Source organism: Glycine soja, chromosome 17 (genome assembly GCF_004193775.1).
Source record: "Glycine soja cultivar W05 chromosome 17, ASM419377v2, whole genome shotgun sequence".
Classification (NCBI taxonomy): Eukaryota; Viridiplantae; Streptophyta; class Magnoliopsida; order Fabales; family Fabaceae; genus Glycine; species Glycine soja.
Genome location: NC_041018.1, coordinates 6271547 through 6286918, shown reverse-complemented (window position 1 = coordinate 6286918; position 15372 = coordinate 6271547). Strand labels below are relative to the sequence as shown.

The following is a 15372-nucleotide window of genomic DNA, read 5'->3' as shown; positions in this document are numbered from 1 at the left end:
GTAAACGTCAATTCCAAGGCTTGACTGTAACTCATAGTTATTAGACTTTACATTGTTCCATTTTTTATTTGTTTTGTTTAAAATAATTTTAAAAATATATAAAATAGATTAAAAATATAAAAATCACAAAATTGATTCAAACTAAACTATAAAGTATCATTTTAATTTGGTTTAGATGTAATATTACATTCAAATCGAAACAAACCGAATTACTTATTTTGTATATTTAGTTCACATGACTTTTTGCTCAAAATTAATCAAAATCACAGTGTGAACACCTTGAAGTTTGAGCTTGGCTTGGTTCATAATTATAAGTCTGACTGTAGTATGTTTACACGTGAGGTAAAAGTTCATTTTTAATGTTGGGTCTAATTTATTTAAAAGTTTACCCCATCTTAAAAACCAACTTATCAAGCTACGTTAGTATTTTTTTTTTTTTTACACTTGAAGCCACTGGGGGGCTTTTTAATAAGCAGGACAAGCCAAGACAAGTTCTTTTGTTTTTCTTAATATTGTGGTTGAATTTTTTATACATTCACACAATTAGTAAATCATTTACTATTTATACCGCAATAATCCAATATAATAATTAAAATTACATCTTTAGCAAAATAAAAAGGAAATCATTACGTATGGAAACTTATCTCAATTATAGATTTTTTTAAGTTAAATGAAATAAAAACAGAACACAGTGCAATCAGTAATTCATAGCTTACGCACATCCTCGATCACCACTGACATTGTTATCGAACAACTAGTTGTATATTAATTAACTAGTGGAAAAAACTGCATAACTAACTCAATTTTAGTGCACAAGAAATGTTTTTGTTAGTGTAAGCCTGTCTTGTACAGTACTACCATATGTTTGTCACAAGTCTATTTATCTTGTCGTTAGACGCAAGAAATAAAATTACTTTAAAATATTCATCTTGAAAAGATTTATCAATTGGCTAGTCTTGTGGACATAGAGGTAAAGCTCAACTAATAAAAAATCATAGTTAAATAGTATTACTAAATGATAGTAGTAATGAACTTTTTTACATGATGCATTATTTATTTATAAGAGAAAGTTGAAATTTGGAATAAGACATATAATTTCCATTTGAGGAGAAGCAACGGGAGTGGTTGTGCGTTTTATCTTTTAACAAGGAAGAGGAAGTAAAGAAAGGGGGGTTGCGTGGTGGAGCCTGATTAGCTGTCACTCTCTGTCCGAAGAGCGTGGTAGCACGCGCATAAGACGCTAAAAATAATTAATGAAATCAACACGTGTTAGAAAAGGGGTAAAACAGAAATATGGGTCCTGTCTATTAGATCCCAACATATTAATTCCATGGTGAGTTGGCATTGACTGTGCATCAAAACCTATTGGACCTCATCACCTCCATCTTCAACAATCCTCTACATTATTATCACTAATAAAACTAACTCATAAACTAGGTTATAAATTATAATTTAATTAAAAACATTTAATAAGATTAACTGATCAATTAATTAATAAATATTAAATGACATAAAATGATATATTTAATATTTGAATTTTATTTTTAATAACTCATCATCTGATAATAATTTTATAAAAATTATATTATAAAAAATGGTAAAAGTATTTTTTTATTTTTTGAAAAATAAAAATAAAATATATTAAAATTGTATTGTTTAAAATTATTTTTAACATTTAAATACTTTATTAATAATATTATTTTTTAAAATAAAAAATCTTTTTTTCTTTATAATTTTTCTTAAACATTCATTTTTCATTTGTATAATAAAATGTGTACGTTTCTCACTTATATGATTACAAAATAATGATAAAAGTTTATATAATTCAAACAACTTATATGGATGATAATTGACGAATTGACTATTGTTAATTTTTTTAGACAATGAGTAAAAAGATAAGAGAATTTTTAAATTAAATAAAAAGATAAAATATAATAGTGAGAAAAAAAATAATAACTTATAAATTAGCTTATTTTTTATGAGATACTTTAAATAAATTATCAAAATAAATTACTTAAATAATTTATGAAAATAAATTACTAACATAAGTCTTTATACCAAACAAACTTACTTTAATCAAATAAGCTTATAAACTTTCGAAAATTCTTACCAAACATAATACTAATATAGGACGTTGTTATGATTAGGACGTAAATAATTGAGTTACATATTATTTTATATTTATTTATAAAATCAATATCAAACCAACGACTTATAGATAAAATTAATATTTTCCAAATGATTGTACAACCTATAATCACGCGTGTAGGAGGCAAATAAGTGGATTTACACTCCAATAAGCCCACAAAATACGAAATAATCATGAATAAAATTACAAATATTTAAGTATGAATATAATAAACAAACTTATAACTTTAAGTAATACACAAACACATCAGTTATTATAAATTATTAATGTTGAACTTATAAAGTTTTAATAATTAAATCTAACTTTAGATTTAAATTTAGTTATTAAATTAAATATTTTTTGAAGAAATCAAATAAGCAAGTTTAATTGAATATTTAGTGAATTAAATTGAAATGATTTATGAATAAGTCATCTGTTCGAATGAACTGTTAGGTACGTTTTGTTTCCTTTATATACAAATATTACGTTAAAAGGGTAAGGAGACTCTCATGCTCTCCTCGAGTAAGGATTAAGGAGTCACATGAATAAATTACAGTAAAATTACATGTTACCTCTAAGTTTAGTGAATAATTTTTTTATTAATAAAAATTTAACAAATTTAAAATAATTCTCACATTATCCTCAACGAATTGAACTAAACAAATAATTAAGTTAATTACATCATGACATTTATTATTTGTATTTTATTTTTTTGCGAACTCCAAACATTCTATATTTTTGAAGGCTCAAACTGACTTTTTAGATAAATTAAATAAATCTGTTATTTATTATTATTAAGGATATTTTGCGGTGTAATCTTTCTTAAAGGAGCAACAACTTATCGTTGTTTCTTTCCACTGTTTTACTTTACACCGAAGTTAGGTAAACTTCAACGCCCGAATGGCTAAGTTGCCATTGTGATCTTTGACTGTGATAGATACATTCATTTGTAAAACAGTGAATTGTTCAAGCATTCATTATATTCAGTATGAAATAAATGGGAGGTTGATTATTGAACAAATTCAAAAAACTGGTGAAAACTTCTGGAGAAGCGGTTTAGACTGTTGTTTCTTATTTTTGAACATTTTAAAAGTTTTTAATTTACCAAAAATATTTTAACTAACGTCTGAATAATAGAAACATTTATAAAACAGTTACTAATTGTTATTGTTTAAATTTTGAGTTGTTTGTATTTTGTAAGAAATGTAATATAATTTTTACTTAATGCGGTTTTTTGATGATTTTATACAAAGACTAGAGAGAGACAATAACTTGCTTAAAATAAAGCTAATGAACGATAAGTCAAAGTCTTCCTTGATTCAATAAGCAATAAAAGATTTCTGAACCTCAAGTCATTGAACAAAAGTGAAAACGAGTAAAAATCTCTTAAATATATTTAGTCACATGGAATCATTCTAGAAATATAAGAGGAAAAATTTAATGTGTGGTGGATTAAAATATAAGTAAATATTAATTAATTCTTTTTCATTTAATGATAACATTTTTAAAATATTATTTATTTAATTAGAGCTTTATTTTTAACAATTTTTTCTTCTTTTTTTGTCTATATAATTAATGTAAAAGGTATTTTAAGAAATGAGTGAATTTTTTTTTTAAGTTATCAAAATTAAATGATGGTAACTTATTTTTTGATAGGTCTGAATTAATTTTTTGTATTTTAATTTGAAGGAAATAAAATAATAGTATTATTTTTTTTACACCAAAGATTAATTTCTCTAGATATGATATAAATTTAAGGATTAATATTTTTCAATAAATAGTTTTTTCATTTGTAAATCAGTAATAAAATTTATGATTATCTATTTAAGAGATAAAATTATTTATTTACCAATCATATCAGATTTAGTTAATAAGTCCATTATCAGTATTATTTTGAATTGAATTGATGAAAATGTTAGAAAAGAATAGGGAAGAAGAATGTCTCACTTTCTCTGAACTGCGTTATGTGTCTAAGCTAGCATGGTGGAAAGCTGTCCACTCTCATTGTCTTTCTCCAAAAATAGCAACTCTCAATTCCAACCTCTTCAACTTCCATCTTCCATCTTCCATGCCATGCCACTATATTCTCTTCACACTTGAGACTTCCATCTTCCACTATTCCCAAACTCTCTCTCTCTCACACACGCACACACACACTACCTTTCCTTTTCTCGGTCCCTCTTTCTCTTTCTCTATAATTATCCAGATTCTGCATCAACTCTGCTTCAGTTCAGTAACCTCGCACCCTCTTTAGCTTCCACTTATTTGTTTTGTTTTCTTCCATGTTTCTTTCACCCTTCTCACACCTTGTCTCTTTCCACTTCTTCTCTTCTATTCTCCTCTAATCCGTTTGGTCTCTATAAAATCCAAGAGCTTCATGGACTCGTGGCTTTAAGATACTGAAAATTTCGTGTCTTTCTCTGTTGGGTAATGTAAAAAAAAAGAAAAAAAGCTTTTTCAGCTGTTGTTACCTTTCTGCTCAATCCAAAATTCAAGCTACAATCTTGCCATGGCGAATTAGCAACAACACTGTTGGGACACTGTTCGAGAGTCTAATTGTTGTTTGGTCGTGTCTAATTGTCTTGCACCCCGACCTGGTTCTGTTGCTGCATGTGATGGAATCTTGGAGCTATATCCCTGAAGAAAAGGAGTGTGTCTCCAATGAGGCACCCTCACCTCCCAACACTCTCGGGAGGAGTAAAAATTCTTTCTTGGGCTGGGAACTCAAAACCCCATGTGGTTTTTCCACCGACATGTTGGGTTTGGGTCACCACAGCATTGAGAATCAAGGTTTCGAGGAATTGGGGTTTCCTGAAATGTTGGGAAAACACATGTCCGATGATCTAGTTGCCAGTGTTCCAACCAGAAAGGTGGATGGTAATAGACAACAACAACAACACCACAGTGACAGAATCACTGGCACTGTTGTGGATGCCCCAAGTGGGTTTTCTCAAAGAGGGGACTCAAATTCCCTCATCGATTTGAAGCTGGGTCGATTTGCTGAGCATGGAGATTTCACTGATCCAGCGTTTTCCAAAGTTCTGTCTTCTTCTGAGTCATCAACGCCTCCTAAGAGAGTGCGAACTTCAGGGTTACATTCTCAGACTGCATATTGCCAAGTCTATGGCTGCAACAAGGATCTTAGCTCCTGTAAGGACTACCACAAGAGGCACAAGGTGTGTGAGGTTCACTCCAAGACTGCCATTGTTATAGTCAATGGCATTGAGCAAAGGTTTTGCCAGCAATGTAGTAGGTTGGTCAAGTTCTCAACCTTTCTTCATCTTTCAATTCCAAGCTGCTAAATATGTATTATCATGGCTTGTCTTTGTTTTTTGTGGTGCCTATTGATTGGAAAACTAGAACATGACTCTTTACCTACTCAATTGTATGTCATATTATGGGTTTTAAAAGGCTTTTATGTTTTATCTGCTTTTGTTTACATCATTTTCCTTTCCCCTTTTTTTTTTTTTTATATGATTAAGGTTACTAGTTTTGCTACTTCTCATAATGGACAAGTTTGACATGAGAAGCTAGCTGTGTTGTTGAGATATACTATAGTTCTGTTGTAATGTTTAGTTATGATATCCATCCAGGTTTCATTTGCTGGCTGAATTTGATGATGGCAAGCGAAGCTGCCGAAAACGCCTTGCAGGTCATAATGAGCGTAGAAGAAAACCACAAATGGGTATTCACCCAGGAAAGTCTGGGACGTTGCTTCAGCCATGTGGGGGTAATAATACACACTTTCCTTTTCTCTTAAATTCCCATCTTACTTTTGGTCACATGCACGTTCATCCCTTGCATTCTTCATTGATTAAATTTCCTGTGATTGACTGCTTGATTATAACTTTGTTGGCACTAAAAAATATACTCGCGCCTTTGAAAAGCTGGTCCCTTTTCTTTGTCCATTTCTTTCTACCTTTTCAAAGGCTTAATGTAATATGCCCACCTCTGAAATGATTCAAAGTTGTTCTTCGCCTTTCTATTTAACTTCTTGAATTTTTTATTCCTGTCCATACTGTGGTACATTTGTCATACAGTTTTCTGTCAAGTTTCATTTTGATGCCAATGTCATTATTAACTCCTTGTGTTCACACAATCACACTGCAGAATATGTAATGTGGTCCAGCTTAAATTATATTCTAGAATTAATTTGCTATGTGGTGTCCTGCTTTGTCAATTGTCACCCATCAGAATAAATGTGGATTTTCAAATGATGGTTTACCTGATGAATATACATCTATAACAAATGAACTGCCATCTTAATGCCCCACTTGTTTCAAAATGTTTATTCTCTGACATTTGCTGATTATGTGCTGTTCCTTATCGGTTATCAGTTTTGACCTTGTGCAAACTAACTTTATCTTTGGGTACATTGTCTAAACTAGATTTAATTTGGATTCTTTTGTTATGTGGTGGATGCGAACGTTAAGTGACTTATTCAACAAGAATAACGATGCTTTCTCTGATGGGAAATGATTTTCAGCAACATTCTTGTTTATGACAAAAGAGCCTTATCCCACTTGGTGAGGTTGGCTACATGTATTGCACACCGCCATTTGGCTTGGTTAAAAACCAAAATTTCAGAGTTGTTATTTACTATGAGATCCCTCTTGACAACTTCTTCCAATGTCTTTCTTTGTCTACCTTTCCTCCTATTCACATGACAAAAAACCATGCAATCTTATTCTTCTCACTAGTGCCACACATCAATCTTCTATTCAACGCCATACTTGTCTGAGTGAAAGGTTTCCCATTAGGAATTAAGCTATCTCCTTTTTTATCAGTCATTAACATATGTGGGGTTATTAATAACATGAAGTCCAATCAACAGCAAATTTTAATTCCCAGTTTCTGTTCCATATTACTAACCTTAATATTCTATCATATTGGTTGGCTACTGCCACTTTTTTTTCTGTCTCCTAATAGAAAGAGAGAAAAAAGAGATGAAGCAGTGTGAGAGTTTCCATATGTTACCGTTTTATTTTTTTTTAATTGCATTGTGGAATGAAATAAACTTCATTCATTCCCATGTGCTAAAACATCAAAAGTGTGCCTCATAATTTCTAGTTTCTTTTCTAATATTCAGAAACACTTGAAATTGGTCATTAAACTGTATGTATGGGATGTGCTTAAATTCTAAAGCTATCTTTGTTCCTTCAATAAATTTTGAAATGTTTCATTTACTCAGCAGTTAATTTAGATGTGGTCATCCGACACCAGTTTTCTCTACTTTTGTAGTCATCCGATATTAGTAAAGTTAATTGAATTGGATTTTTATAAGGATCATGTGGTTGCAGATAGCAGATTCCAGGGATCCATGCTAACATCATCTTTTATCCGACCAGAGATGCTTCCAAGTGGGGTCATGTGTTCCGAGAAATATGGTATGAGTGACTTCTGGAGACCTATCAAAGCAGAACACGGGACTGGTTTTAGGAATCTTTCTTCTATGGCTGCAACCAATGGACATCCTCTGCCAAGATCTTTATTTTCATCATATAACGGAAAACAATTTCCCTTTCTTCATGAAAACAGTTCTACATCCACCACAGGAAGCATCTTCTGTGAGAGCAATAGCCACTATCCATCTGCCCTTGGGGCCCAAAATTCTGGATTGAGACCACTATTCCAGGACACTGTAGGAAATGAGGACTTCAGTGTTTTTGATACCTCACCAAATGTTCAAGGATTATCAGGGATTTCAGACTCTTGTTGTGCTCTCTCTCTTCTGTCATCTCAATCCCAGAACTCTTCAAGCCAATCATCAGGAATTCCCTTGGCTCACTCCTTGGTTATTCCAAGCAGTCATAGCCATCACTACAACATGAGTCAGGTCTCTGACAAGATAGGAATAAGCTCACAGACTTCTTCAAGCCGAGTGTCAGATAGTTTTCCACCAGAACTAAATCATGCCGATGGAAGCCATCTCAGTCCTGTATTAATATCAGGCAATAATGATATTATAAACTTTGATATGGCAGATGGTATCTTCCAAGGTTCAGATTACTTGAATGTGAAAGATCGTCTTTCCGATGAAGATGGTGCAACCATTGACTTGCTACAATTGTCATCACAGCTTCAGCGAGTTGAGCATGAGAGGCAATCCTTGCAGGTGAAGCAAGAGAATGATTCTTCTTGCACTCTGCGGATTACATAAAGTGCTTTTGGAAGAGGTGCGTTGTCCTTTTTTGTGAAAATTTAATCATCTGATTTTCCCCTATGCAGACTAGACTACGTTGGCACTTTGCTGCAGGTTAAACTTGTAGTTAGCACTGCACAGTTTGCACTAGCATGAATGCATGCTTCCTCAATTCCTCAGCTATGAAGGAAAATGGAAAAATGAAATCTGGGGCTGTCGTTTAAGGCTCTATAATATATCATCAATGACTAATCAAATTATGTGAACTACCACCGTAAACCATTACTGAAAGAAATATTTTCTTAATCAAGCTTTTTAATTAAATTATAGATCTTTAACATACTTTCCTATATAATTTTGATATCAGTGTAAAAGTAGTGCACATGATGTGTTGCTACATTAATGACTTTGACATTAACAACACATTATTGACTGTAAGTATAAAACTTTTTTAACACTAATAATGCATCAAATTAAACTCCACATCTTTTGGGTCTCTAGCCAATCAAGTCATCCTTGTACGTTTTCATTCAGGTCATGGAGACAAGGTGAAGGAAAGAGACATTGTTGCTAACTTCCCCTTTGTGAAGTACATTTACATAAACGGAATATTCTCATAACGTATATCAGTTTAGAGGATAAACATTTTATTTTCCATTTAATGCAGGAAACTAGTTGTGAAGCATGTGAAAGACACGCCTATGCCAATCATCTTAAGACAATGTAGGCCACAGGGGAATAGAAACTTCAAATGGTGCCATTCTGTTGCTAACTATTTACATTAGCTTGCTTGTGCTGATTCGGTTCAAGAACAACTTGTCTGCAGAATAACTGATCTAAACACGCCAGGCTATATCTATGATATTTGTTGGGACACAATTGTCCCTCTCTGTGTTAATATATCCATCTGGATGTAATAAACAAAAGAGCCTTAGATGTATCAAAATGTGTTCTTCATGGCATAAACACTTCAAATCAGGGCAATTGTTTACTAGAATTGACGCTCGATTAAGTTAGTGACAACTTTGGTAATGACTTTTTGTCGTACTGAATTATTAATCATTAATCCTGCATGGGGTATTGTAAAAATAAGGACAAACTTTAGGTGTAATATTTTTATGTTTCTTTGGTACTGCTATTTATTAAAATTAGAGTTTGATCAAAATATTTAGTGCTGAGTCAATACTACAAGCATAGTTGGACGAGTCAAACTGTGGAAGCCAGCCTGTTCTTGTTGGAATGAGGAAAGTAAGCATTTTTTTTTCTTTTATAATATACTAATTGAAAAATAAACACTTTGCGTATTGTGTCTTAACTGTTTTTTTAAGTTAGATATAGTTGTAATAATTCTCATGTTGATATTAGATAGTAATTATTTGTGATTGTGAGTAATTTTAAAAAATAATTAAAGGATAAAATAAGAATAATAAATGTATAAACGAAATGAAATACTTAATAATTATAGATATACTGAAAAAGGAACTTTACATAACTTTGATGAGACAAGCAAATTCACCATCATCGATCGAGGAACGGGAAGACGTATGTGCCAGACTAACTCATTAAGCTTGTTGAGAAGCGGGTCACTAAATCCAACTCTTCAAGGCTTCTTTCAAGGCTTCATGATATTAACCATTTTCAATTTTTCATGCAAAGACGTGAACCTTCAAATAATATCTCTTTCCATAACCACGTGGTACAGCATGCAAGGATGACTACCAACCAAGTACTAGCAACAAATCATCAAAAGTTACGATAAAAAGATCAAGTAGAAAATTGAAGCCAGACCATCGGTACATTATTAGTATTATCATATGAAAGGAAAATCATTTTCACACATACTACTTACTGTGTTTGAATTCAAGTTTTGAACGTGGATATTTCTTATTTTTCATGTCAAATTCATATAAAAATGTAAAAGTTACAAATACTTGTTTCAAACTAGGCATGGATCCGTAGTTGAAAACGCTAAACCAGACACGTGCTTAAATTTATAATGTTTATGAAAAGGAAAGAGAGAATGAGTAATGCGAGGTGCATTTTCCTCATTATTTTAAAAAAATGATAGTTTCGATACCTTAAATATTAGGGTTTTTTTTATTATTTTGCAACAATAAAAAAATAACTATTAGTACATTAAAATCACATTAGGAATAAGTTAGTAGAATTTAATTTTAATGGCATTTAAATTTTGTAATTGTAAAATTGAGGTTAAACGATAAAATTTATTTACGTGGACATTATTATCAAACAAATAATAAGCCAGTTTTGGAACCACTTCTTGTCTAGATAACAATATTTATACTATTTTTATTATATATTTTTAAAAAATAATAAAAGAAAATAAAAGTATAAAACACACATTATAACATTTGCAATTCTACTTTTATTTTCTAAAATAAGTGTGAATATTTTAATAAATAAAATCAACAAATGTCACCAAACACTTTGACCGGTTGTCATTGGGTGGTACGAGGAACGTGATAATAGTAAAATGGGAAAATGCTAGTTCCTAGAAAAGAATAAAGAAAAACTACCGCGGGAATAGACGTGGCTAATTTGTTTTTTATTCTTAATTCTTAACTATTTTTTTTCAAGTTATTAATTAATTAAAACTCTTCTTCCCTTTGAATTCTGTAAAATGTTTTCCTACGAGGAAGCAATGCTCAACATAGTATGTTTAACTCTTGGTTTAAGTTTGAATTTGAATTAAAAGAAAAACGAAGAATTGAATTTCTTTATAAGATAGTTCTAGCCTTCTAAGCAGAAATAGCAAGATGATAAGTACAGGCATATCAAAGTACAAATGGCAAAGCACTGAAGCCATCCACCCGAAAGGAGTAGTGGGTGATAACTAGTTTTTTTTGCTTAAATTCATCACAGTGCTAAGATATCAATTAACTATTCTAAAAAGGAAAAAAGAACAAGAAGAAAAAGTAATGATTCGAGCAACTTAAATAATTTTACAATGCAAAAGCTACAAAAATACACGTGGCAGTAAAAATCTACCCTCCTAAGTAAATAACAGGACAGGATTCATATGGCAAGCATGCATGCACCTGTGTTCTATGCATATTTTGAACCATGTGAATCTCTTCAACTTTTAACAATCTGGTGCACATGACTTGACTTCAAAGTAGAAGATGACCCCTTTATGTTTCCACATATAGACCATTATTCTCCATGCTTAAGTCAATAACATTGCCACACAAGCTAAAGTGCCTAGGAGTGTACTCAGTAAAGAGAAAATTAGTTTCGAACTTGCATTTGGCAGCCATGGATAGGCATCCGGCGGTGGCATTACACAGTTATCTCCATTGAAATAAATTCTTCGCGGAAAAGCCCATCCCTTATCAAATGTGAAGGATGATTTGTCCTTTCGGAATAAGACCTCAGACTGCACATTCCCAAGGGGTCCTGCTGAAGTGAGTAAATCATTGTAGAACTTGACTCCCCACAGCATACCAGTATCATCTGCAAAACCAGATCACATAATAATCATATAAGAATTGGAATATTTTGTACACAAGTTTATCCATAGGACTATATGATTGTGCACTGTAGGACTTACTTAAGCCCACATAAGGTGTTAGTGGCTTGAAATTAAAGCTGAAAACCTGCGTTACATTATCAAAGTTCGGGTGCTGCACAACAAGGTTCCATTGCGAATAGTTCATTCTATAGTTGAAATTTGTAATTGTGATCTTGACCCTCCAGTACTCTTTATATTGAAGCTTCACGTGCCAATGCACTCGAATAGGACACATGTGATTCGTGCACCGGACTAGAGGTGTATTTGTAGCTTTGCCTGGTGGTGACACAACTGAAGCTAAATGTGGGGAATTAGGACTGTAAGAAAAGTTCAGAAAAAACATATCAGAGGACAGTTTCATATGTATACAGAATGATGGATAAAGGACTTACTCTACACAGCTGCCAGGTTCTGTTTTGTTTTGGCAACCACAGGTGCAGGTAGGGCAGTTTACTACTGTATTGTTATAGAAGGATGAGAGAGAAACACAGCAAGTTGGGGTCTTCTGAGCCAGGAATTGAGAATATGTGCAGGTAACATTCCAGGTCACTGCCAAAAATATATGCAGATTAAGCTAAACCAAATCTGAAAAACTAAAACATGGTTTTCATACTAATAATTTATCTGAACAATGTATAAAGCATAAATAATCATGTCTAGTTACTTCACTACTTGTTATTTGTTTGATGAAAAGCTAATAATTTCATCTCATCAACAAAAGACAAATATTGCTACCAAGGAAAATTGGAAGAGTTCTCTTGTTGAAAATTCAATGAAACTAGCCCATCCAGTTATCTGTTTCTATAAGATACGTGCACTCATATAACTACACAAACAATCAGATACAAAAGTCAATTCAGTTTTGTACGAGAGCAAATTTACAAAATTAAGTCTAATGTGTACATATAGTACATCTAGAAACTAAAGGTTTTTCAGCTAAGTTTAGAAAGAAACATGGATATATATTCAACATTTCATGTCAATGCATTTTGCAAGTAACTTACTTAATGCCTGAGTGGTTCTCCTCTTGTCTTTAGTAATAAATTTAGTTGGTTTCACAATCTTGGCAGGGCCACAGGTATAACCAGGCCCTGGTGCTTTGAGGGTAAAATTTTTTGGCAGTTTGACAGTTTTGTTGGTTGTTCCAGCTGAACCAACACTAAGTTGAAATGAACTTATTGCATTTTCAGGGTCCTGGGCCCATGAGGTCAAGACTCCCCCTGAGCAACAATTTGCAATCTGCTGGTTGTAAGGAGTTCCGGGCAGTAAATCCACTACGGTTGGGTCCTTCTTACAACAATGAGGGATGTTCCCTTTGAACCTTGAACAGTCCCCTTGCTCTGTGGTTTGGCCTCCCATTACATTCCAAATTACTTCCTTTTTTGCCCATGTCCAACCTAGTATCCATCCAGGAGCCTGAATATGGCGATACTGTTGAAAGTTGTACATTGTAACAACAGCCTGTACAAGCAAGAAAGGATTTAATCTGTTAAAGAAACAGGGAAGACATGAGCTAATATTTATTTACATACAAATTTAAAGGTAATTGGTAAAACCTAAAGACATTCACCGTCTAGTTCAAAGTTTGTTACCTATACTATGTTAAAAAAACATTAACCATAGAAGAGAACTTAAATACAGTTCCTTAAGTGTTGTTGCTTGTGTTGTTCTCTAATCAGAATTGAAGTTTCACCTCAATAATCTGCATACAAGGCTTTCTGGAACATGGAGTTCTAGCTATTGTGTTAGAAATGGAGTTTAGCATTAACCATATTAAAGTTTAACCAATCAGACACCCTGGAGGTCCTGCTGAAACATGGGCTTGTACAACTTAGAAGTCCATCATCAAGCCTAATATTAGTACTATATAGCTGTTATTTCTTACTCCAAAATACTTTTCAGATTAAATGTCAAAACTCACAATATAATGTTTTTCCTAGTACTTTCTCACATTAAGAAAGTGATGATCACTTACAATATAGCCGTCTGGAGTCCAGCTTATGACATCCCATTTGATTGTAATATTGCCAATTGGATCAAGTGCATCATAGGCTTCTGTATATGAACAACCATGAAAAGTGGAAGACGTAATTCTCAGCGAGCATACTTAAAACAAACAATTTTACAGAACAAAGCAACATATATATCACTGGATTGTTTCTAAGTGAAGATTAGAGGAAGCCTTAAAAAAGAAGTTGTATCCATGCTTATGGCAACATCACATTTTCTTCAAGTTAAAAAAGAAACAGATAGGGACTTTTGCCTTTTCATTTTCGCCTCTTCATTCAAAAGATGCTTAAAAAAGATATTTATTATGTCACATCCCCATATAATCACCAAAAGAACATTAATTTAAAAAAAAAGTGCAACTGGATTTTTTTGTCTAGACTTCTACCAAGAGAAACTAGTAGACAACAATACCCAACCAACATGGTAAGCATTTAACCATAAAAAACAAATTATATGGAAAATACCAGCCTCAGCAATCTATTAGAGTATACAGACAAATCTATAGAAAACTCTAAAGGAAACAAATTGATTTTAAAAAAAACAAAAACAAAACAAAACACTGAAAACAGTTGAGAAAATCTCAGAAGTCCCCCAAAAAACAAATAAAATAAAAACTAGCTAAACTGTTTGCTTTTGCACCTTTTTTGTTTTAGTAAAAAAAAGGGGAATGCCCTTGAATCTTCATGACAACTCTACTGAAAGAGAGTACTTTTAACAGTGAAGTGAAGTTGATATCCAAGGACAAGTGAGAATGAAAGCGAAGCAGTACCTGTAGAAGTGAATGTAGTGCACAAGAGCAGTGGCAGAAGTAAGATGGTAAAGAAGTCACCACGGTGGACAACAGATCCAGCGGTTGATAACCACAGAGACACCATTTCTTACTTCACAGATTTGATTCCACAATGTAAATGTAGCTAGCTACAACTCAAGATAGCCACCGCCCCTTGACAAAGTTAAGGTTTTGAGTTTGAGTTCAACTGAAAAAACTCTTATATCTGTAACACAGTTTCACTTGCCAAATGTCAATGATTCCCCTGTGAATCCGTCTGAGTGACATTATTTTTTTCCCGTAAATATTAATTATTAATTTGTTTTATTTTTATTAATAAAAGAAATATGAATTTTTTTTAATCATTAAGTTAATTTTATAAATCCTTTATCACTTTTAGTATCATTTTCTCTGTTTTCAAATGTAAAATTATCAAACAGTTCAGCTTTTTTAGTGCTGATATTATTGTTTGCAAGGGAGAGTTATGCATATATACAATAGTACTTTTTACTTTCTATATTTAATAAATATCAATGTGCTTGTAGTCTCTCAAGAAAACATAACGTACTTCTTTTTTTTAAAAAAAACATAACGTACTCAATCTTCAGAATAAAAGATATGTTTAAATATATATTTTTTATTTCATTCTCAATAACACCAATGTTCCAAAGGAATGTAACAGAAGTAATGTGCAGATAACATCATTATTCAATTCTAATTCTAATAAACTAACTCCTTTTCTTCTTCTTTTGGGTTTACTGAATGATTTTTTAAATAGGATAGGGATAATA

General features: G+C 32.3%; 2 protein-coding genes across 2 annotated transcripts; one reads left to right on the top strand and one right to left on the bottom strand.

Moving 5' to 3' along the window:
• Positions 1 to 4052: 4052 nt before the first annotated feature.
• Positions 4053 to 9369, top strand: LOC114394255 (teosinte glume architecture 1-like). Its single transcript, XM_028355930.1, has 4 exons — positions 4053 to 5381; positions 5722 to 5858; positions 7429 to 8304; positions 8938 to 9369. Exons 1-3 carry the CDS (start codon positions 4744 to 4746, stop codon positions 8286 to 8288), a joined length of 1635 nt encoding a protein of 544 aa, XP_028211731.1. The 5' UTR covers positions 4053 to 4743; the 3' UTR covers positions 8289 to 8304; positions 8938 to 9369.
• A 1696-nt stretch (positions 9370 to 11065) lies between these two features.
• Positions 11066 to 14786, bottom strand: LOC114394256 (protein COBRA-like). Its single transcript, XM_028355931.1, has 6 exons — positions 14582 to 14786; positions 13778 to 13857; positions 12807 to 13263; positions 12195 to 12351; positions 11842 to 12119; positions 11066 to 11744 (listed from the first exon to the last, which is right to left on the bottom strand). The coding sequence occupies exons 1-6, from the start codon at positions 14685 to 14687 to the stop codon at positions 11458 to 11460; spliced, it is 1365 nt and encodes a 454-aa protein (XP_028211732.1). The 5' UTR covers positions 14688 to 14786; the 3' UTR covers positions 11066 to 11457.
• Between the last annotated feature and the right edge of the window lie 586 nt (positions 14787 to 15372).